General features: G+C 39.9%; 1 protein-coding gene across 1 annotated transcript in view; it reads left to right on the forward strand.

Annotated features, from left to right (window-relative positions):
- LOC139718678 (plexin-A2-like) overlaps positions 1–25,064 on the forward strand; it is a 128,819-nt gene that overhangs the window by 25,604 nt on the left and 78,151 nt on the right. Inside the window, exons 2-4 of the mRNA XM_071630136.1 lie at positions 3,315–3,411; positions 21,481–22,782; positions 23,234–23,428. Coding sequence (XP_071486237.1) covers positions 21,535–22,782; positions 23,234–23,428 — 1,443 coding nt within the window. The 5' untranslated portion in view covers positions 3,315–3,411; positions 21,481–21,534. The remainder of the gene's footprint in view (positions 1–3,314; positions 3,412–21,480; positions 22,783–23,233; positions 23,429–25,064) is intronic.

Here is a 25,064-nt window from a genome sequence, read left to right on the forward strand (position 1 = left end):
TTGCTCGTTTTACAGTGAGTTTTAGTTACCCGTGGCAAGCAGGTGAGTGCATGTGAGGCATCTTTATGGTTGAAGAAGATACATTCATGATAGGTACCAGCCCCCGGTTGAAAGGAGAAGGTTATTTCACTTTAATGGCAAACTGAAAATAAAGACTGTTGCTTCATGATGTCAGACGTTGATGGGGGTAGATCACACATACTGTGTTGAACTGCAACAGGTGGTTTGTAGACTGACTGTAACATTTACACGAAGAGAGGTAAGGTAGACATCGCAGGTGATACAAGTCCTATGTTAGCCTATATTGCATAAGGCTCTCACTCTAAACCCCAAACTTGTCAAGTTCACTGTCTACACGGTTGTTTTAATCTCCATTGTAATGGTTTTGGATCATGCTGTGAGCATGAATAGGCTCCATTGTATAGGCATGATAGGATGTAGGCCTAGGTCCTTTACCACACTCTCTTGCCCTGGCAGATTTCAAGTGGGAGGAATAGTTAATGCTGGTGATTATAAACAATTACTCACCTTTAACCTGGCATTGGTGAGGCATACAATTGTATGCACACTAGCAGTAGATGTATGACCCTATCGAACATGTTAAATTAGCATTCAGAGGAAATTAAAGAAAGGAGGCCTCTCCATTTTGATATAAGCTAAGCAAATCTCAAAATATTGTGAAGGTTTAGTACTGATGGGAAATTTCAACCAGTGCTTTGATTTCTCTCCATTTGATTCTTTTTAATGTGATAATGATAAGTGACAAGTAATACATGTAGTTACTGCAGTAGAATACTTTATGCAAGTATGGTCTTTCATACCCGGGGTAACCAGCCTATTCGTCCGAAGTACTGTTCAATCAAAGACCACTGCCGTCATTGTTGCTTTTCTGATTCAGTATTAGATGTACGTAGTCTTCAGAAAAAGATGCGATAGAAACTTTTTGAGGGCATGCATGCAGATGGGACTCATACCTTTGAATAGCGTGCAAGGCTTGCAGTTAACAATGTGTCAATTCACCAGCGTAACAGCACACAACGCTGATGGTGGCAGTGCTGGTTGGTGTGCTAACACAGCTCTTTCAGTCCCCTGGCTGCTGCGAGGACCCTTAGGATTAAGTCTTGCAAAGCAGCTGAAAAGTGATCCTTCTTTCTGCCGTTTTACTGGGTCATGTCTGGGGAGCAGGCTTTCTTCCACGTTGACCTCTGCCGACATCACTTTTGTCTGAGGATTTCAGTCCAAACTGTGTGACCTCCTGAAAGCTTTTCAAAGCTGGTTGGCAGAGTTTTTCTGCAGACAGAAAATAAAGAAAAAATATCTTGCAGGGTGTGCATGCATGCATTGTACAATCCTGTAATTTCTCCCAAATGTTTTGGTGCTGACCCAGATCCCAGATTTTCTTCTATCACTGCAAAACTAAGTCACTGGACTCTAAGTTTTAATTTGGTGACAGTGATTACATGTATATTCAATCAATTTATAATTTAACTAATTTATGCATAGGCCTATATTTCAGATGCAGGTACAGAAATGACATCCTTTTACATTTCATGTGAAATAATATGGTCAATTATCATTGGTATACCAGAGTCCACTTGTATACATGTTTTGCACAGGAAGAAGATTTGACCTTTTACTATGGGTTTTATCTCCATTTTTAAGCATTTCAAAGTAAGCCCATCATCAAATAAAGCAAAATAAAACCTTTCTAGTGATGCCTCACTTGCTACATTGCAAGGATTTTATTCTTGAAGTTATGAGTAAAAATGTCCCATATCTTGTTTTACTTTCTCTGTTTTTAGCAGCTTTAATCACAAATATCTCACATTAACAAGAAAGGACTTACAAATTTGTAACTTGTTATGCCATCTAACTCTTCAAATATTGACATTCAAGTTTGTTTTCAGGTATGTAGATTAATGTTTAGACAAAAGTTTATGATGCTCTATCCTAACGTATTGATTCCCCCTCGGGCACACCATCGCTATTTGTTTTGTTACCAAATACTATTATTTGTGTCGGCGTATGATAAAGGAGTATTGCCTTGGTACAAATATTTATTGTTGTATTTTATAGTTTTGAGACACGTAAACAGGAAGTCATTGACTCAACTTGACCTGTTACGGAGGGTGGTTCCAACCAGCAGAATATGTCTGAAACAATTCTATACAAAACTTGTAACAATACGTCCCAATTATCCAATTCAGATTTTGTGAAAAGATTCGGAAATGAGGTGCTTTTGGCAGATATGAAAAAGCCCTGGCATTGGAATTTTCCGATCTCATAATCTCGGCTTTGGATGGGAGTACCTGGCAATTGTGGTTGTGCTTGACTGTAATGATGCATGCTAATGCTCCAGTGCCCAGCATCCAAAAGCCATCTTTTTTTCCCCCCAGTCTGTGGCTCAGTGTACGCAGCATGTGACTCCAGTCGGTCCAATGAGCAGCGAGCGTGGGAGAGAGAGACGGACCCCTCTTGTCTGCTGTGCAACAAGTGATCACTGCTCTTCACGATTCACATTCCATGCATTCTTGCAGCTTCCACGCCGATTCCCAGTCACGGGTATTGCGAAATGACAATGACGAGGATTGCAGAAATGATGAAAGGAATCGGTGGAAACTAGAAAAAAAAGGACAGAAAGAAAGGGAGGGGGAGAGAAAGAGATGGAGAAGAAAAGGGGAGAGAATAAAGAATGGTTTGGGTGCAAGTGGTATAAAACAGAGAGACAAATCCCTGCTGTCCATTTTTCCTTCTTGTCCAGAGCACAATACATCTTGTAGTGAGTTTCACTCCCATCCTTCATTTCTAAAGGGTCTAGTCCTATTGGCCAATATTTGCACCTTCTTTCGGACAAGGGGGAAGGAAATGTTTAGAAAATAAAGGTGCTGCTATGGCGCACAATGGCTTGTCGTGTTTATGTAAACCTTTGTAGTTCGCAAGGTACATCGCTCATTCCACGAAAAGGAGACAGCAAGGAGGTGTCTTGTCAAACTGCAGCTGAGTGACGAAACCAAAGTTTTAGAGAAGGAATTCTTGTGCATGAATGGTTTCATTTAAGGCAGGCTGGTAACAGCAAGACGATGCTCTTCATTCGCTGACAACTAATCGGAGTGGAAATGTTCTCATAACTGGATCTTCCTGTGTTAGTGTGATGTTTTAGCCTGTCAGTTGGCCTTCGCCATATCTTTTTTTTTTTGTTGTTGTTGTTCTCTGCCCTGATATATCAAGGATGTAGCTGAACCTTTGCATCATTTTGCTTCACTGACACTTGACTGATACCAAGGCCTGCCTGTCACTTCTTGCTTTCTACCCAGGTTTCTGTACAGTGGATTCTAACACCGCATACCAGAACCATTGCCTGTCCACACATGGTCTTTGGAATCTATTTGCACTGAGGATTATAATCTACATGTGAGTATTCAAAAACTTTATTTGTCTGGTATAATTTTCTTCACATTTGTGGTCTGAAACTGCCCAGTAATATTGTTAGGAGATGCACAAGGCTTTAGGGAGAATTTGATATGGTTTGCTTTGTGTTAAGAAAAGGTGTCAAAATATCCATGCAGAGCATTTTTTTTTTATTTAAAGCAAACTAATCGCAATATAATACCATTCTTCTCATACTACTCGACATTAAAAGTTTTAAACTTGATCAATGCACTGTAAACATTTTTGAGTATGGAGACCTTCAGAAAGTGCACAGATATGTTTTTCTTACCACCCTGGTTTCCCCCCAATCTGAAGATTATAATGTTATGATAGGTATTGTGGCTAGGTGCTGGGGACCATTGAATAGAAGAACCCAGGCAGGAATACTGGTTGAGTTAATACTCGCCAGTAATTTTCTGCAGCGGAGGATGGAGAACACGTTGCTTGGAATGAATAGCTCCCTCCCTCCATTTAAAAAAAAAAAAAAAAAAAAAAAAAAAGCTTCATTCAATATTTTCAACACTTTCCGCAGGTTTGTACAAAAATTTGACATATCTAAAGGATATCCTTGTACAGAGAGTCAGACAGAGGGGGTGGGGGGGGGGGATGGGAGAGGGGAGAGGGGGGGGGGGGGGGGAGAGGGATAGACAAAACCAGGGAAACAGTATTTGGTTGGCAACCTAGTGAGATCAAGCATGATAGAGGAATTTGCAAAGGAGAAGAGAGGAGCAATTAAACTGAAAACTTAGACCAATCAGTTCTAATTGCTTGTGTGCTCTCAGAAAAATAGCAAACCTGTACTAGGAACTGTTAGGTTTTGGTGGTTAATTTACTATTTGGATTATTTTTGCAGTTATGTCCCTTTCATGCTTGTACAATTTCACCTGAGATTACCCGACATCTCTCGGGTGATGCTGTGACATAAGGCATTGTGGGTAACCTCTTGGTCTTGGGAAAATGCTGCATGATTTTTCAGAAATCTCACCCTCTAACCGTCCCTGGTAAATTAGTGGGCGTCCCCGAGATCTCTTGGGTTCATTAACATAAATGTTAATCTCTGTCTACGTTTCTTATGTGAGTTTAGTGCTGGAATGTAGAAGTGCAAGGTGTGCACTAACTTAGCATTTTCTGTAGTGTCCATCTGAAAAAAAAACACCAACTTAACAAATATTGGATCAAAGTGAGTCCAGATTTCCTTGAAAAATTGATAATTTGTCACACAAAAGTGGGCATTGTTACCACAAAGATCCTTGACTCAGCCAAAGATGGCACCTTCTTTCGTACTTCATCGTTCGGCACAATTCTTGATCTCAACCCGCAAAAAAAGAACGCTCTCTTACAGAATCCGGACTTGGTGGTGAGAGATTGCAATCGGATTTGGGTAAATTAGATTATTTTCAGAACAGGTGTCGAGGGATTTGGGTCGGAGACACCCAGGTAGTGATGCCGAACTTGGGGAGTTGTGGGAGACATCTCTGTTATTGAGAAGCGTCCCGTCTTAAGCACGTCACATGTGTTTTTGCTCTTGACTTTAACTAGGGCAAAAAGAAAAAAAAAAGGTTCAGTTTAAGCAACACCTGCTCACTCTCTCTCTCTCTTTCTCTCTCTCTTTGTAATACATGATGAGGTTACCACACATGTCATTGAAAGCTTGTTGCCATTATGAATTATTTTTCTACCGACAATCAATCGATTTTCCAGAGCTCGACTGCAGATGTCGAAGAGATATCTAGCGGTATGACTGTGCTTGCATTTCTTCCCAGGCTCCTCCTATACTCCCATCTTGATTTTACTCATTATCCCATCCCAACTCTTGGGCAAGTGTAAAAATGAAGAAAGGAAACCCTGTTGCTCTTTTCCATCTAAAAGCCTTGGGAGGAAGACAGGATTGATGCATGCATAAACTAGAAAAAGCACTTCGAGAGATTATATCGCTGTCAAGCAGCTCATTTCCACTCATATTGTGATTTTCATCTAAAAAAATATTGAAACACATTCTGGATCCTGACAGTGATGCAGATCACTACCAAAATTTGATCATCTATTCCGTGTATCATTATCAATTTTTCCTGCAAATTTCATCCATATCTGTTAATAGCTTTTTGGGTTATTTTGCAAACAAACAAACAGACAGACAATCAGACAGACAAACCAACGTAGGCAAAAACATAACCTCTGTGGCAGAGGTACACTTTGTAAGTGGAGAAACGAGACAGTACTCAGGATTTGATAGAGATGACCAAGCTACGTTATTCTCTTTTAATAGTGATCAGAGTTTGACGTTGCAAAGGTATTTACAGACTCCATCTCATTATTACCCCATTTCCCTGTGTGCATATATACACATTTTGCCATAGTTACTCGATAGCATCGTGACCAACTTTAATTTCTTGACAGCAGCAAGCATACTAGGATAAAGCATTTCATATGGTATACCAAGGAGGTTGTGTGCATACAGCCTGTATGTGTGGGTTATGTAAAAACTTACTGTAACAGGTCAGTACTCAATGTCAGTAGTTTTACCAAGGATGCAAGCAGAAAAACAGACACAAAAGGAAGACCAGGTAAAGGTTGTATTAGGAGGAATAGCCCAGGAAGTTTTCAAATGCCCCATAGTGGTTGTAGTTACCTCACATCTTGTGACCAACCAAAATTTCTTTCACAGCCATGCTAAGTCCCTCTCTTCCAGGAAATTTATACAAATTCATCACCTTGCATTTTCTTTTTCAAAACTTAGCTGGATTTGGACATGCAAAGTAGTTTCACATCACCCTGTTGTCTGACCAGTGTGTACTAGTGGTAAACAGCCAATTCATCTTTAACTATCAAAAGGTCCTGGCAGTTAATAAGTTGGGATTCTCAGAAGCAGACAATTTGTATGGTGACATCAGTACAACTTTAAGAATTGCAGGAGTAGTATAGACACGCAGTAGACTTGAGTGTCTCGTGCTTAATAAAGGTAGATTACATAAGCTTTCGTAGAGTTTGCTACAGTGTTCGTTTATCGGTCTATCTGCACACACTCTGTGAAATAACTGTGCTTTGTATTGATGTGCATTACTGAGAATCAACTAGAATGTCCAGAGATAAGTACACTGCAATAGTTGTGTGTGATTGAAAAGAATCCTCATGGGATTGTGTTTTTCCATCAGTGACAATAAAAAAACCAAGAGTGATCAATATACTTCTCTGAACATTGCATTTTTTCCCTAGAATGTCTAAATATCCTCCATTTTAAAGATTTATATCAAACTGCGTAATTGCTCTTAACATAAGAAAATGTTCAAAGCTATCTTCTTAATGGAGTTGATCTATATTTACATTTGGACAGGCTTGATTCCCCAGAGTGTTGTATACAGATGTGTTACTTTACTCCCAGATTGTTAGACAGGGCATTATATCCACTTGACTACCAAGCTTCTGCCCAATAGCCAATGATGGTTCTAGTCCCTTATAAGTTATAGAATCAGGGACTGCATATTTATTCAAAGTAATGATTCTTACATCTAGTTGTTTTTATTGCAACTGATTGACAGATTTTAATCAGAGCTACTACTAAAACATTGATTTATCAGTGGTTTTTTTTTTTGTTATTGATGATGGTCAATTTGTTGATCAGTTGCATTAAAACAGACTCAACCCAAGAATCATTTAGTTAAAAAAATTTCTTGTATTACATGGCACTCCATGCAATTATGCAGGAAATCTAATATAATAATTTTAGAAACTGTCCTGTTTCCTATCATGTCACATGATCAAATTGGTTTCTCAGCCAGGATTGCAACTTCCTGAATACACTTCATATGACATGTGGAGGAATATTTATAATCAATAAATGTATAACCAGTGCAGAATGTGTGAAATAGGGTACAATGCGAGAAGAATATACAGGAAGTGAGAAAAAAAGAAGCTCCATAGGCGGCGATTCTTCTCAATTGTCCCTCCCATTATCAATTGTGGTCTACCACCAACAGATTCAAGGTTTTGATTGAGGGGGAAACTCAAAAGGGTTGTCCAGATTTTGGGGATCTTAGGGGTGCAGGGTTTACCCTGTGGCTTTCTTTCCATTGTCTTGTCTCGGCTTGTATGAACTCAAAATTGAATGGGTTATATTTCGGGATTTGATTTGGGTGTCACGTTTGGTTGCCTCCACGAGGGTTATTCACAGCCGTAGAAAGGGTGAGAAATGGAACAATCAGCAAGCCCTGTCGGAAGAAACTCTTGATGGTTCAAAATGGAGATTCTGGTTGAATAGTAGTAATGAAAAATCGGTCCTACTTTCTTCTGTGGGTACTTGTCACCCCTGTGTGGTATGGGGTAGCGTTTCTTACATTGTGGGTGTTGTAGGTTTACCTTTGGGACCAGGAGTGTCAATTGGGGCATGATGAGGTCACTGAGAAGAGGGACCTACTGTTGAATACATTCTTGGGATTATAAAAGAGGAGGTGAGGAGAGGGGGAGGCTGCACACATTGTGAAAAGAACTTCAAGAGTCAGTTACTGTAAAGAAGGAGGGGGATGGGAGGGAGGGGGGGGGGGGGGGGGGACGTTCAATGCTGCTGGTGGATTTAGCCAGGGACTTGAGGTTCAGGTTTAATTCTGCACAAGCAGTGACCCATGGTAAAAGAGGGAGATGAGTGAGCATCTAATATAGATTGCTAATAGGACTTTAGGGCTCTGAATTCCAGTGAGATTTGCATGCATTCAAACTCTTGTGTATTCTCTATTACCAGTACTTACATGCAACTGTACCGAGACTTTGGGTGGAAGAGGCTAGTAGAAATAATAGGCATAGAGTGCATTGCAAACTCTCTTGTCATCCTTATATAAACACGAAGACATCTAGGAACTCTACAGTTATGTGTCCCTCAAGCAAACTTGTTGAGGCGTGGTGAGCCCTGACTGTACAGCTACATTGTGCTTCACTTCAAGCGCAGTTGCATAAAAAAAAGACTTCCAAGTTAAAGTGACATTCTATACCAGTAGCTGATGAGCATAGTGAATAGTTTAAGTACTCATCACACCATTGATTGAGAGAAACACAACATTTTCGGACAATCTGTAAAAAAGTGTTGCAATGCAAGAATTTTTTTTTTTTTTTTTTTTTTTTTTTGCAATGGGTAGCTCTGACTTTATGGCAAAATACAAAATGTTTCAAACATAATTGAAATGGCTTGGAAAAACAGTTGGTTTAGTATATTTTTCATTGAAACATGATTTCATAACTGTGGCTTCAGTGCTTTTTGAATAAAAGAGATAATTTTCTTGAATGACCATATGCGCCTTGTGTCTTCCAAGTTTCGTGCAGTCCTCTTTTGCAAGCATGCCATGTCCTATTAGTAATTGAGCTCAGTCCTCATTTGTTGCTATAAAATAACTGGCCAACCACAATACTGGCCAGCTCACGTTTCCCCCTCATTTAGAGTTCATACACCTCCAGGGTAATTGAAATTGAGCCCCCCCCCCCCCTTTTTTTTAAATTCTGCCCCTTCTAATATCCCGTACCACCTTCATGAAAATATGATTGGTTATCCAGGGGGCATTATATGTCTTGAAGTTTCCGTCCACAGAGGTCATTGTTGTGTGGTCAGAGCGGAGGTGAATGAGGCTGTGTATAATGCTGGCCTTGGAGTATGGGATGGTGTTACAGGAACAGCTCACACAAGAATCACTGTGTAGGACCAAGAGGTAAATCTGGTACTTGGAAGTTGGAGGGTTGAGGGCAAACTTTGCCCAGGGTTGGTTGACTTTACGAAGAAGGTGAAAAAAAAAAATAACGCCAACAGAGTGACCAGGCTTGACCTAACTAGGTGTTTCTGATTGTGTTGTCCTGGCAACATATCTTAGGAATGCCTGCCAAATCGGCAGACATTATGCTGATCTAGGCTGCCAAGTCCTCAATGGCCTGACACATGTGAATTGTAATTGATCCAAGTGGGAATTTGCCAATCTTCAAGGCATCATGTGAAAATTGTTTGAAATCCACATTGGAGGGACATAATTCTTGATGCTGTAAGGAAAAATATTTAAGTTCTAGCTAGATTTTTAAAAAACACTTTAATCAATTTCAGTTGTTTTTGTTCTTTGTCCAGATGTAAATGTGGAATGCACAGCAAAAGGGTTTGTTCAGTCCTAACATAGACGATGGCTGTAAGCAGCATATGAGCATGTTGACCAGACGTCAGTAGACATGTGCATATTCAAAGCATTCTCCAGTTCTCAAGGGTGGATTGAATTTCAAGTGTTTTGGCTCTTTTGACTCCATGTCTGCTCAGGGGAAAAAATAGAAGAAAAATAAAAAGTCTCTCCTCCTTTTCACTATGTTGATTTTGCAAACGAACACTACACAGAAGCATAGCTGCTTGTTTGTTTTGCAGCTATGAAATAATATTTGGAGATGGTTTATGATTTTTATAGTTCTCAAGAAAATTGTCTCTAAGTTGTACAAAACTGGAATAAATCCTCTCGCTTTCATATAGTGATTTGGCAAATCTATCATGTGGTGATCAGTGAATTTTGTAGGATTTTTTTTTTCTTGTAGGCCTACATAGCAAAATGACAATGTAAATGACAACAACTGTCAAACAGCAAATATATGAGCCTAAAAATAACCTGCAAGGCAGTGAAAAATTAAAAATAGTTTGACACTTTGCCGACTGTTAACTTGTGTTGATGAATTATGAAACCGTGATCTAGGAATTGATATTGTTAGCATCAATGATTGACAGCAGCAACTGCCCAGACAGTCTGCCTCATATCAAACAGGTTCACCGAACCAAGATTATGAATCAGCGTCACATTTTGGGTTATTGGAACAGTGGTACAGACCAGTTTTATACTACACTCTGCATAGTGCCCCTTTTTGCTTGGTATTCTTGTCTGATCACAGTAGAATTTCATTGTCCATGTATTAATAGCATTAAGAGAAGCAATCAGTGGTAGTGTTGATCAATTCTGTTTGGCCTCTTTTGAGTCTTTAATCATGGTTAAAGTAGATTTTGTCTTTGACAGGACTTGCAGATAGGCCTACATAGTGAGCATGGCATTCAAGGCCAGCTAAAAATGGAACGAGAATATCACAATCTACAAGGTTCATTTGAAGAATCACCACAGATTTTAGCATGTAGTGTTGTAGTCATGCACATGTTGTTGTCCATTTTTTACCGACTCCCATGGAGTCGTAATATTGGTTCAGATTTGCTGCCTTTCATATTTAGTGAATGATTTCTCAAGAAAATGTTCTACTCCATGAAATGCAGTTCAGAATTTCAAATTGCCTTTCACAGATCTACTTGCTGGTCTGCTTGCATTGGCAGTTAGAGATGTAGGGTAAAAGAAAGCATATCTCCATGTCATCTGCAGTATTTGCAAGAGAAATAAAATTGATATATGCTTGACAGCGATCAGTAACTTTATGATTCATAAAAACATACTTTTTTGTTTGTTTCTTGAATGAGCCAAATGAATGTGAGATCTCTAAAAAAAAGGGGGAATATATATTTTTTTTAACACTGTTGAAGAAGATCACTGTCACTACACTTAAGTTTTATTTTGATTGTTGGTTTTATATGTTTGATAGTCAAAGCCATGACAGAACTTTATCTTACTTTGAAAGAACTTTACAATTCTGTATTTATACAGCAAATATTTTTGTTGTTTTTCCCCCAGCATTTGCCCACTCAGTTGTCAGAAAATAGTTTCTCTTACTGTTATCTGACAACACTTGAAAGTGCAAGCATGAAAACAAAATACGAGTCATGGATAGTAATGGGGAAGTTGTTGTTGGTGTTTTTTTTTTTGGTGTGTGTGTGTGTGTTTGATTTTAATGTAGAACTGAAAGCATTAATCTGATATGGGTTTACGAAAATGCTTACATTGATATCAGTGTTGACCAGGAAAAAAAAAAGTTGTGTAAATAAGATCACTGGCATTTATGCAACATTGTGAACTATTGCATGATAAAAGAAAAATTGAATGCTGATTGGTATTCAGTTTTCTGAGAGTTTCACTTGAATTTTGCTGAGTGTAAGTGATGTCAGCGTAAAGGTTTTTCAAAGTGCCATGACAAGGTATGTACACAAATAGCCTTTGCTGACATCCAGTCATGTTACCCAAAACCAGTTCCGTGAGTAGCTAGAGCAAAAGCGGATGTCTTATTACCCCATAACAAGAATGACTTTACTCGAGACTCTCTACTCTTTGAAAAAAAGGAAATATGTGGTTTCTACGTGTCCGGTTTTAAGAACTCTGTCCTTGAAATAGGCGTCAACTTTTTTTTTCACTCATATAACCACTCTGCTAAAGCCAAACATTCTAAGATCGGATAAAAGTGGAATGAATTTTATAGAGACATGACTAATGAACCCAACCACTCTTTTTGCACACCTCCACTCTTTGTAGTGTTCTCCCCTTATTCCTCTGGGAAGGTTCTATCTGCTTTGGAGTTGTTGAGGGTGGAAGGGGGCACTGTATGGGCAGTGGAGGGGATCGGCTGATCAATGGCTTGAATCAATTAATTCCTCATCTGCCTTTCTCTGCGTGTGGATGATCCCTAAATCGATGGCGACACGTGTCTGGCCCCAACCAAGGTGGTCTTGGAGGGGGCAGAGGAGGAGGAGGAGGAGGAGGAGAAAGGTTGTAGTTGAATTTAAAAAAGAAGCTAAAAAAAAAGAAGGCCCACCATGACTGAAAAGGATAAAACTGACTCTTCCAGTCCTCTTGGTGCTGCTGATTCCAAGGTGTGCATATATAAATATTCTTACTAATTCAACTGATACTTCTAGACACATACCTACTTGCTAGGGCAACTAAAACTCTGCTGTGAAGCAAGTTAGAGGGAGGTCCTGTTTACCTTTGGGAGTAGTGATTTAAAAGATATTTATGATATTACAGTTTGATGCATATGTGTAGGTCTGTTGTATCGCAAAACATCCTATCATACAAAATTTTAACAATAAAGCCTAAGATTAAGGAGATATCAGTATTTTTCTCATTAAAGATAATATAAAGTTTTGGTACCTCAAAAGTTTCCCTGAATTTCCTTGTCTTAGTTTGTGTTTCAGGTTAAAGTACAGTCTGTACCTACCTTTCATATAACTAACACTGTGAGACTTACTCGCCCCAAAGTACTCTCATGTCTTAGTAATCATGCAATTAACTGCGACCAGCAGCCCCATACGCATAGCGTAATGGGGCTGCGCATTGTAGCATTCAGGATCACGACAGATGTAGTATCGCGGGTAAATATCAACTTGAAATCCAAAAATTTCTTCAATTTGAAGACTCACCAGTTAAGTTGAAGTATTGAAAATAGGCTTTGGGCAATGTTTGGTTCTGCCAATAGTCCCTTTCTGTTCGAATTGATGGCTGAATGTGACTCGGTCGAGAGGACCTTGGGAGAGCTACACTGAATTGACAATCAGTGCAAATTTCAAATCCATGAACGGATAAGATGTCTGTGTGCGGATGCGCTGGCCGTCGCGATTCAGTGTAGCTTGGGGCGAATAAATATCACAGTGTTATTTATATATATATATATATATATATATATATATATATATATGAAAGGTACTTTAACCTGAAACAAAAAACTAAGACAAGGAAATTCAGGGAAACTTTTGAGGTACCAAAACTTTATATTATCTTTAAACCGTAACTGTAGACGGTTTAGTCTGGAAATTTTATTATAGTTGTTGTTCACATTTTGTGTATTCAACAGTAACAGTACTTAACATCGATTACACGGATTCAAATTTTTGCATTGGTTGTTTCTATCCCTAACTCACATTTTAGAATTATTTTAAAGCTCTATTGCTGGGTTTTTGTTTCTTCTGCAGATGGTAAATCATGCCTTTAAGTAAATATTGGGGCATTTGGTACCTAACTTTATTTGTTTATGCTTGCACCATTGCAAATACATTCAGCCATCTTTAAATTGTGTGTGGATCATAGTGATAGTCCTCATTTAGGATTATAACAGTGGGAACTTCTGTCCCTGGTTTCTTATACCATTTTATGGCCATTTTGATTCGCAGTGCGTATTTGCCATTATGAAGGAGTGTTCTTTTACCACGATTCTTGTAGCATTAAAACTGATGATATTTGGAATGGAAGAACACACAATAGTGTCCATGTGAGTGATTGAAGGTTTGCATGACAAATGCATGGTGTTCTGAGTCTTCCTTGGCGTAAGACAGAAAAAGGCGTCAGAGTGGTGCATGGCCAGCATGCTGCTCACAGACCGTGACATACTACAAGCGCCGCATGTCTCTTGCGATCTTCCCACATTTCGCTTTTTTTTTCTCCCGACATGCCCAGTCAGATATTCATTCATTAAGACTAGAGAGAAAATAGGAAGTCACCACATGTTTGCAAACAAGGACGACTAATCCTCTTGGATATAGATTACATAATCCCTCAGTCTCCAGACGGATTCCAAATGGGTTGATCTTTTGTCCCTGATACACTGGAGGTGTGCGTTAACAGACAGCATGCAGTCAGCAAATCAATGAAATCTGGGGAGGAGGGGGTATTGTTGTTGTTCAACTGTTTTTTCTATTTACACACATCATTGGATTATCCATTTTCTCTTTTAGTCAATCAGTTATTTGGGGTTCAGAAAAGAAAAGGAAACAGAATTTGCTCTAGCTGACTGATTATCTGGATTACGTTGACTGGAAGCAGCATTTTGAGTAGTGCTGGGCCTGTTGCTGCGTGGATGTTTCTGGAGTCATGTTTTCTTCTTGGCAGCAGACATACTTCTGATTTCTCTCATTTTGTCTATTTTGGTAACGATTGGATATATAATGCAACTCAGTTTGCTACTTCAAAGACTGCAAGCCATTTTCCATTGATGAATGTAAGTGCTTATATCTTGACAATTTTACTGACGAGGGGAGCATCTGTGACTATGTAGATGTGATTTTTCGAGTGATGTTGGTGTATGGTCTTTTCAGAATGATATTTTGCTTACATGGCTTATGTGACTGGTGCATACTATTGAAAAGTGGTATCATGATGTACATTTCACCCATGTTACTTCATGGTCTGAACTGGTACTGTGAGAGAAAAATTAGATAATTTCATCATTAATTAGACATTCTGGGAAAAGGCCTATGCACTTTAGAGAAAGTAGTGAAGAAATACAAAACACTATTTGAATGCATGATCTGTGAGTGGGGCAAAAATTGATCATCGTTTGGACAAAATCTAGTCGTAAAATTTGGCGAGCATTCCTAAGAATGCCCTCCTGACCTGCAATTCCGATTTTATGTCTGCAGTCATAGGGGATTGAAAACGAGTTGTGGACAATGCACTCACTCGAGTTGCAGTGGGTCATTGATTTCAGTGAGATTGATGGCATATTAACGACCCTTTCTTTGAAATTGAGTAAGGACAAATTACGAGGTCATTATAACTTCTGAAGCTATTATGGCACTAATATGAGGCTGAAACCATAGGAATCCATAGAATATTTTGAGTGGTACCAGTAATTGGTATTCTAAATGAGAAAGTACTTGAAGTGCATAGACTTCGGCATAATTTTGTGCAGGTCGTCACTTGCAAGACAATTTAAGGGAGGTTAGATTTATCTTAAAGAACCATGTTGTTAGGCATAAATGTATGGGTGTCACTAATCACCGATGTAGTATGCAATACAAACTTGATGTTCATGCATCATGTGGTATTACTCTGGCATTTATTTCAAAGATATAAATCCACTCTTTAAATTGTGCTAAAATCTAATTGCTATGAAATGATGTATGCAGTAGGCCTATATTTTTGCCATTACCCCATCAAGGATAATATGTAGGCCCTATAAGACTTTCGTTTATGTTCTCCGACTTTTATGACATCAGTTTATATCATCACTCATACAAAATAAATATCTTATCTTAGAACATGAAGTTACTATTAGCGTGTTTGAGATGATAGAAGTGAATGGAGGATGGGACTTTGTGCAATATCTGGCAATTGTAAAAGTGAACATTTTCATGCATTTCATGCAACAAAAAAAAAGCTGGCAGGAAAATCAAAACATACTAATATTTTTGCTTGCCATATGTTCCAGTAGTTAATAATTTGACTTTGCAGAATTACAAACACACGAAATTCACCTTATGTGGCTGAGCGCAAAAAGTTACTTGCGTAAAAGTGTCCACTTTTGCACTATCAACAAGAGCAGTGCTAACTTCTACTGGTTTAGAGAAACATAATGGACAGAGCTCAAACTTTATCTTACATTTTGAGTTGTTGAGTAGTGAAATGTTGCATCATCTTATTACCAAAATGAATCAGACGAGAGCCACACACACAAAAAAGCCTGTTGGTTTTCTGAAGTTTTTACAAAGATGCCCAATTTGGCACATCAGTGGGCTGCTGTATGCCCTATGGAAGCAGCCCTTCAACAACTGAAAAGGAGATGACCTGTAAAGAGAAGGTGATATATCTCATTAGAAGGGAAGAAAGGAAAGACAATTGTAAGAGAGTGTGCAAGTATGAGAAGGAGATTAAAGGGTAAGAAGAGGAAGGGGGAGGGGGAGGGGGAGGGGGGAGGGAAAGGTAGTTGGAAGTTGGCGTGATCTTGGATACGGCAGTTCCGGACTTTATCAAAGGGCTGTGAATGACCGACTGTTCAAAGTTTGCTGTCTACCGCTGACGCCACACACAATGGCTGCAGAGTTTGCGTTAGGGCTCAAACCAACTCAGGCAGGGGGACAGGCCCCGCCCTCCATTCAGGGCATGGGGTGAGGGTAAGGGCCCATCACTCTTGACTATGGATGGAAGAGGTAACAAATCAGGACAACTTTTGGAAAGGATGGAAGTGAAACATTGTAAACTTTTTTTTCTTCTCATCCAGTGAGCCGAAAGTAGACAAGAAAACAGCGATTCAAGGTCTGATCGTATCTTGCAAGCATTTAACTTGATTGTGAGCCGGTCTTGCCTCAACTCAACATGTAACCTTCTACCATTCCTTTAGACTTGGTGTCAGAGGTGATATGGGAGATAAGATGAAGTACATAAAAGTTGGCCTTATTGTCCAACCAAAAATAGAAGTTTAAGATGCTCTGAAAGGTGATTGTATAGTAAGCACTACTAAGCTTAATAAGTTTGTGATGTGAAAAAGAAATATTAAGAGATAGAAGGTTGGACAGAGAGGGAAAGAGATAGGGATTTTTACGACAAGCTGAATGACGAAACCGCTGTCTGTGGAAATGGAAGGTTTTCTCAAGAATTTGAAGAATTGGCAGGGTGTCGTTATTCAGTGATTGTCGGTAGTTGATGGAGCGTTGCATGGCCAGGTAGCAGCTTGGTATCTGAAAGGGAACCACCACCACCACCCATTCATGGTGGATAAGGGATTGGGAGGGAAACGAACGACCTGCCTCTGAATACGTTGACCCCGCTCACAACTGCTGAGGGAGCGCCGATGACCCCAGGGCGTGTATTGTGAAGAGGGCCAAAAGAATGGAGCTGCGGGTCTACTGTTTGAGGAAAAGTCCCTCGATATTGTCTCTGATTTAGGAATAGGTATGAATGACCTATAGACTTGTGACACATGTGTGTGTGTGTGTGTGTGTGTGTGTGGTGTGTGTGTGTGTGTGTGTGGTGTGTGTGTGTGTGTGTGTGTGTTTGTGTGTTAGAGAGGTAGAGATCAGAAAGAGAAAGGAGAGGGTTTGCAAGTAGAATAGATTCCATTCCAGCTGGGACAGAATGATTAAAGAACAGGAAGTTGCATTGCTTTAAGTCTTGTCTTGTTGCATACTCCTCTACCTCAACGTGATAACTTTGAAAGAAAATTGGTTGCATTTATCCTAGGCATCAAGTCTTTGATGCCAAAGGCCGGATACAGTTTAATTTGGGTATGCTTGTGGAATGCAATTTATTTTCAGAGCAGCGTTTACCATAATATTCATTATAGCCTAGTGTACACTACAAGGACAAAAAAGGGCAAAAGTGGATAGTTTTGCATGAGTAATTTTGATTTTGCTGGGTAAGATGAATTTTTATGTGTTTGTAATCCCACAGAATCAAGATGGTTTAATAGTGGTACATATAGCAAACAAAAATATTGCCCATATTTTTTTTTGTTAGTTGCAGGTATCATAAAATGCTTGAAAATTGCCACACCACAAAATTTGTACTTTTGCAGAATTACTTGTGGATGAAATCTGTCCTAATGCTTACAGGAAATGATTGCAGTGGTACCCATAAATGTATAGCAATCGATGTAGGCTACTTTTTTACTATTCTAATATTTTTTGTAAACCTCTTCGGAACACTTATCATCGATGTCCTTGAATTCCCATGCTATGTAGTTGTTAGTGTAAGTGGCAGAGTAAAACTGCGGTGCTGTTTGATAGGTATGCCCTGTGGAAAAGAAATAGGAAATATATCTATAACCTCTTTGAACAAGACTGGAGTTGATTTATAGAACAGTGTGCATTACAGAAAACATTATTCGACTCTAAACTGTATCAGGAAATATGGTGAGTTTTGGATGTATTGGCTATTTGACATAGCAAGATAATTGACTCGATGGAGTAACTGCTTATTTCAGTAGTACTGTAAATAATCTCACATCTTTTAATTGGGTTATTAAGATCGATAAATACATTTGTGCAAGTGCCCTTTGCATGTAACAGGCAACTACCCATTCATTTTACTTGCCAAAGCAGGAATTTCAGATGTCCTGAGCTGGCAAGCATATGGTTGTGTAGCATCCTGTTAAAAGCCCAATTTGGTAAGGTGTACATATAGGATATACCCAGATATTATGGATTATAGTATCATCTTGTAGCTACTCCTGTTCTTTTTCACTGTAAATTTGGGTATGGCTGCTTATAAATGCATTTTCCAATCATACCAATCATAAACTCATGAGTTTACAAAACATAGCATATGATGTGACATTATGCAAGCAGGTTTCAATCTTCAGCTGATCTAATAAACTGAGAGGAAGAATGTATTTTGAGAGATAGATAGCAGAGAGAGAGAGAGAGAGCCAATATCCCCCTGGGTCCCCGACCCTAGCAGGGCACAGAGAAATGTGTCACAGGAAGCAATTGACTTTGGCTTTGTTTACCTTGCACTTGGTGGCTGGTCCTTATCTCAGGTAGAGGAAACCAAGCAGCTTCCTGATTACATAATTTACTGTGGCTGGAATTGGTTTCTATCATAACAATTACACCAAAGTATGCCATTGGAAAGCTGACAAGTTTTGAGTGTGTTTAGCTCGAGCAGAGAGAAGGGGGAGGGGTAGTGTGTCTAGTGGAATATCGAGCACTCTCCAAGTAATTAATTATTACACCTTGCTGCTTGTCCTCTGAGCTATATATCTTGTCAAGTGAGACACTTATCCAGTTACTTTGGACTTGCTGTTTGGTGGAATATAAAGTTGTGGACATGACTGCACAGGTAAGAACATAGCCTTAAGTGTGCAGGCTGCTTCTTTTATTGTAGTATCACGGTTATTCTGTATGCCACCATGTGGACTGTATTCGAAGTCTGTATTGCAAACTCCTCACATGTTATTATTTGTGGCCTTTTCTTTTTGTATGTGGGTGTTTAATGATGTATAATGTGCTTGAGGTACGATATACCAAGTAAAATTTGCCAAGGGAATCATACAGAGTTTTGAAGTCTATATGATTCTGTAGGAAAGTCTTTGAAAAAGGTAATGGTCTTAATGCTCTGAAAAGAGAATGTAAAATCAGAAGGTTAAAGTAATTATATACTTCTTTCTCATCTCATCAATGTGGTAGGCCCACTAGATTGCGAATTTGACCACTTGGAGAAATTGTCTCACAAGTCCAAATGCACAAATATATGGCTTATTGTTGCAGGACAACACCACATTCTCAGTTACTTCAGAGTGAATTACAACAACAAATGGTATAAGAATGACTATGTTGTATGGAAGTAACTGGATACGAAACAGAAACATCTTTACTAGCGTATTTGCATATTCATGGATATGGGAGATAGAAATGCAATATGAGAAAAGTGTCCTGGGCAGTCTTGAAGTGAGACTATGCAGAGGATGTCAGCGAAACTGTCTGGCGTGTAATTCATTGACTCACAAGCCAATTAAACAAATCAAACACTTTGCTTTGTTCAGCAGAGCAGTTGGGCTGGGCAATTAGCAGAGGAGTGATCGATGACATTGGGGTGAAATATTGAGCGGATACTAGTGGTACATGTAGGTCAATGACCTTGAGTAGCTGCTATCAGTCAAATAGACTAATTTCGTTCATCATGGGAGAGAACAGAGAGCAAGGACCTGGCCAGAATAGTTTTGATTTGATCAGGTTCCCAGGAGATACCAATACCTCTCTCTACAGAACAAAATCCACAAGGGTGTTATAGGGAAGACAGTGGTAATGTCTGCTGGCCAAAGGGGGACCTAGTGCTACTCTTTCTTACTGTAAAAGTGGTTTCTTTCGCGGTGGTTTTATTTTCGTGCTTTTCACGCTTTGAGGTTGAACCGCGAATTTAACATCACGCGAAAATGTTTTGAACTCATTGCTTGTACAACGCTATCATTACCGACCGCGAATTTAAACACACACGAAAAAGTACGCACCGACGGAAACCGCGAAAGTTTCTGTTCGCGAAAGAAACCACTTTTACAGTATTTAATTTGGGCAATCAGTTCTCTATTGCTTTTTCCTGTACTCTATTTATTTGAGATCAGGAACGGACTGATAAAAAACACACTTAAAAGGCATTATGTAATTTGCAGAACTGGATTTTTTTTCCGTTATGCAGGCAGTCTGAAAGTACTGCTGTATATGGTTGATATTCATCAGCCACTTTCAGACTTTCTGTTGTAACTTATTGTGATTTTAACCCACTGAAGACTAGTCTGAGTATTCTCAGGTGGGATAAATGGGAAATGCATGTTATAGAAAAATCAATCTGTCTTCAAGGGGTTAAGGATTCTGGAGGAGGAGGGAAAAAAAGAAATGCTCAGAGGAAATTGATATATTCTTCAGTCTGAATTGCGGTAAGGGTGATGAATCGGGAGTCAACATGAGGGGTGCTAGTGTAGTGTGTTCAAGAAATGCAAACTTGCCACAAGTGCCATATTTGGTCTCGTAGAGGGTCATTTTCTGTCCCTCTCTACAATGACTACATTCCGAGAATAAACATCTCTACAATTGAAGGGGGTTTTATTTGGAAAGGGGTGGAAACCAGGCATGGTGAAGAATTATTTTGGGGAGAAGTGTTAAGTCTACTGGTTAGTGCGTAAAAGGGAAGGAGGTAAGTTAATGCAATTACTGCCAATTATGATTTTTTTTTCTTACTGTTTGGGTCTGGTAATCAGGCATAACTAGAGACCCTGAAGATGTCGCGGAAGGCTGAATACTTGTACACTATATCCTGATGAGTCAAGACAATGACGGCTCTTAAAGGCCAATTTGACTAGAAGAAAATCATTAAAAAGAAAGAAATTGGCTTGGTTTTGAAGTGAATACTTATCTGTGAATACCTAAAAGCTATCGTGACTTTCTTTTTCCCCACACATCTTCCATCATCCTTTTATGTCATCATCAACCCGTTTAACCCGTCGAGGACGAGTCCCGAGTATACTCAGGCAAATGTATACGGGAAATGAGTGTTGTAGTAAAATCAGCCCATCCTCAAAGGCTTTAAGGACTAATGACATATGGCATCAAAGGGAACTATGAGCATAACATTGATATTTCCTCTATCTCCTTCCCCTTTGTTGATTTGTGATTTTCTCACTGAAACATTTGCAATAAACCTTGAACAATGAAACAAGTATTGATACAAATTTTGCTTAGTAGTGTGCTGAATGTACAAGAGAACTCTGAATGCCAGTACACATAAATGAATGTTTATATGCCACCACATGTAGATATTACAGCAGAGACTATGCTATGCTTGTATCTGATCAATCAATGTCTTCTAAATCACTGCTAAAATAGGACTACACAGAGATTATCCCCCTATTCTGAGCTGTTTGCCTTTTTTATGTGCTCAAAGAGTTAATTTTGATATCCCCCATTTGCTTTCACCCTCACAGGTCTCACGTTCCAGAGGAAGGTTCTTCGGTAGACAACCCCACCTAATTGTCAAAATGGATCAACCATTGGACTCCATGGAAGGCATCCCAGTAAGGTGGAGGAGAAAAGGGGGAGAGGGTGGAGGACATTCCAAGAGACATATATGTAAGACAGTCATTCCAGTAATTAGGAGAACAATGCCATTGATACTTCTTCTCAGTCTGCTCTCTTCCTTGCTGAAGCCCATCTTGGCCTACCCACAGTTCAGTGAACAAACTGCAGGGCTCTCCCCGCAGAATATTGCAGTAGACTCTCAGTCGGGAGCAGTGTATGTTGGATCCATCAACAGAGTGTACAGACTGGACAGCAACCTGACCGTTGAGGCTGCAATGGTCACTGGACCCGTCCTGGACAGCCCAGAGTGCTATCCGGGGCAAATTGATTGTCTGACAAAGACAATGACGGACAATGTCAACAAAGTGTTGATCGCTGATGACGATCGCCTCATAGTGTGTGGCACAATTTACCAGGGTGTTTGTGACATATTGTCAGCAGATACGCTTGGAATCCTGTACAATTCGTCAACTACTGAAATTTCGGTGAACACTGAGTACGGCACAACTGTTGCTTTTGTTGGGGATGGCCCAAGTAACATGAAGACGCTCTATGTGGGATCCTCCACTTCTCAGTGGTTGAGAGGGTCCCCATGGACAGTGTCGAGCCGGCAGCTTCCGTCTGACCTCTCAAGTCCTGACCTCTTCAGGGTGTACAATGGACAACAGGTAACAGCAACCAATCCATCTCAGATAGCTATTCCTCCAGAGACCATCAGTAGGTCGCCCCCTTCGCAGATCTTCAACATCAGCTATGTCGCAGGGTTTGCTGCGGGTGGTTTCAGCTACTTTGTGGCCATCCAGCCGCAGATCTTCGACAGCCCAAGCGAATACTTCACCAAGATTGCGCGCGTCTGTCAGCAGGATGACCACTTCTACTCTTACATTGAGCTCCCCCTGCAGTGCAGTGTCCAGAGTGGAAGTACCGTGACCCTCTACAATCTGGCGCAGTCTGCGTACCTGGGCACCGTGGGATCCGACTTGGGTTCCTCAACATTGCAGCCGGGCACCGATGTCCTCTTTGTGCTGTTTGCAAAGTCTGATGGTATGACGGACATCCCTGATGCTGAATCAGCAGTGTGCATGTACCCACTGTCGGCCATTGACACCGAATACTGGAGGAGACGGCTTGGATGTGCCAACAGGGAGACTCACAGGACTGACATAGACTGGTCAGGTTCGACAGAGTGCCGCACATCAGCTGACATGGTGAGTCGGCGATGGATGCCTTTTGTACACTTTTCATTCCTTGCTGCTGGAGAGACAAAATGTTTTCATCAGAAGTCTTGACTTGTTATACTATAGTCTTCTGATATCCATCAGAAAGAATGTCCACAAAATGGATGCTTATCCATCGCAAAAATTGCAAAAATCACATGTTGTGATTTCCTTGGTATTTATATAGGAAAGTGAAAGGATCTTCAAGATCATTCATCAAAAGTGGCTTTGAGGTTTTAGGGTGTTTGTTTGATGCTGATGTATGTTATTTCCGTTATCATTGTGGTCAGTGATTACATTTTATTCATTTTGCATGGGAGATTTTGTAGTACTCTCTGAGTTCGTCCAACTCTACTGAGAATCCTTTAATAGCACATTTTGTATGATGGGCTTCATGTCATTTGTTCTGTATTAAATTTTGTTCTCTTGTCACCCCTGCCAGAAATCATTGATCAATAGGACCGGTCCTGGGTACTGCCACTTGGATGACAGCATCCATCCCTTGGGGGGCCAGAACCACCCCATAGAGGCCAGGGCCATCTACACACATTCATCCTCGCTGACCTCCGTGGCTGCCACTGTCCATCGCAGCGAGACGGTCATCTTCCTAGGAGACCAAGACGGGAACCTAAAAAAGGTGAGCTGCTATAATTGCATTGGTGTGATGTCGCCTGACGCCTATCCAACTGGTTCATTGCTCACCCCGTGTGGTCTGCTCCGTGACCACGGCACTTTGCCTCCAAGGAAGGCACATGATTGCTTCACTGCATCTTTTGTTTTGCTGTTGGGTGCATACAATGAGATCAGTATAACTATGACAATCATATCATGTGGAACATTGGTGGTGGAATGAGCAGTATATATGGACTACCAGTGATGGGTGTCTTTGAAGACTGTTCATTTATGTATGTAGCTCCTAACTGGATGGATATCATTCCTTGATAGTTATGCAGCACTTAGAATATTGCACAGACCAGTCTTTTTTTTTTTTTTTGGTCCTTATGGCAGTTAGATGTGATTAATCATCACTTTCAACATTGCAAGAAGAGATTGAATGCTCGAACTGTTTATGTTGAATAATCTCAGAATTTACAGTTACCCATGGTGTGTTTCGCTAAAAATAGGAAAGTCTGGATTTGGTTTGACCTAATCTGTAAATTTAGTAGTTTATAAATTATTTTGAAGATCACCCGACCACGTCAGAAAGACATATATACACGTATCATCCATGAATGTGACTTACGGAATTGGTGAGATCTCTACTGATTCAAAGAAACAGCTTCCGTTTGTAAATCACATACTGAGAAGAAATATTGGATATTAAAGGGAAACGTTGAGAAAATGTGAAGCATAAGGAGACTTCATATCAACTACAGCATGAAATCATTTAGATGGCTGACAGATATCTGTAGCTTGCGCGCACTACCAATGTTAACGATTGGAGATGGTAGTAGGTGCAGATGTGCTTTTAATGTGTGAAACAGATTTAGGTTGCCATCCACGTAAGCATGAATGAACTTCAGTTGAACTTTATTCAGACGGATATTGGGACATCTCCCACCAAGAAAATAAAAAGTAGACACCCCCCCCCCCCAAAAAAAAAAAAAAATGTAGTCAGCATTGTTTTCAGATTATGATATACATTTGTAAACCACAAGCTCTTGATGACCTACATTCCATGACTGATTATCACAAGGTGCACATTCATACCCGGAATCTTTTTCTTTCATGAATTTTAAGAAACACACACACACACACAAAAAAAAAACAACAACAACAGGGCACAAGCGATGCATGATATTAATTTACAGGAAGCGAAACCACTAGTGTGCACTTTTGATGACCATGCACAGCAACAAGTATATAAATTATTTTTTCCCTTATCTTTTTTTTTTTTTGGGGGGGGGGGGGGGGGGGGGCGGTGTATTATCATTATTGTTTTGCACAGCGTGAACATCCTTGTCCACGACAATATATGGTGGTTGGATGGGGGTGGGGGAGGGGAGAAGGGTGGGAGTGGTCAAGTTCGGGGCTATGTTTGCCTTTACCATAAAAAGGAAATATCCTACCTTACAGGAAATTGAATTCTCCTTTCGTGAATAGTCTATAGTATTATTGTTTAGGAAAGTTAGAAGGGAGAGGGATACGGGTCGAAGAGTGTGGAAGAAATGCACCTGGCTGCATGTATTGCTTGTGGCTATCATCAGAGAGAAAGAAAGGGAGAGAAAAAAACAACAACGTTAAATCTGCTATCTGAGATGGATAGATAGTTT

Source organism: Diadema antillarum, unplaced genomic scaffold, assembly GCF_040938485.1.
Source record: "Diadema antillarum isolate AM-2024a unplaced genomic scaffold, OU_Dant_1.0 scf00000098, whole genome shotgun sequence".
In the NCBI taxonomy this organism is placed as follows: Eukaryota; Metazoa; Echinodermata; class Echinoidea; order Diadematoida; family Diadematidae; genus Diadema; species Diadema antillarum.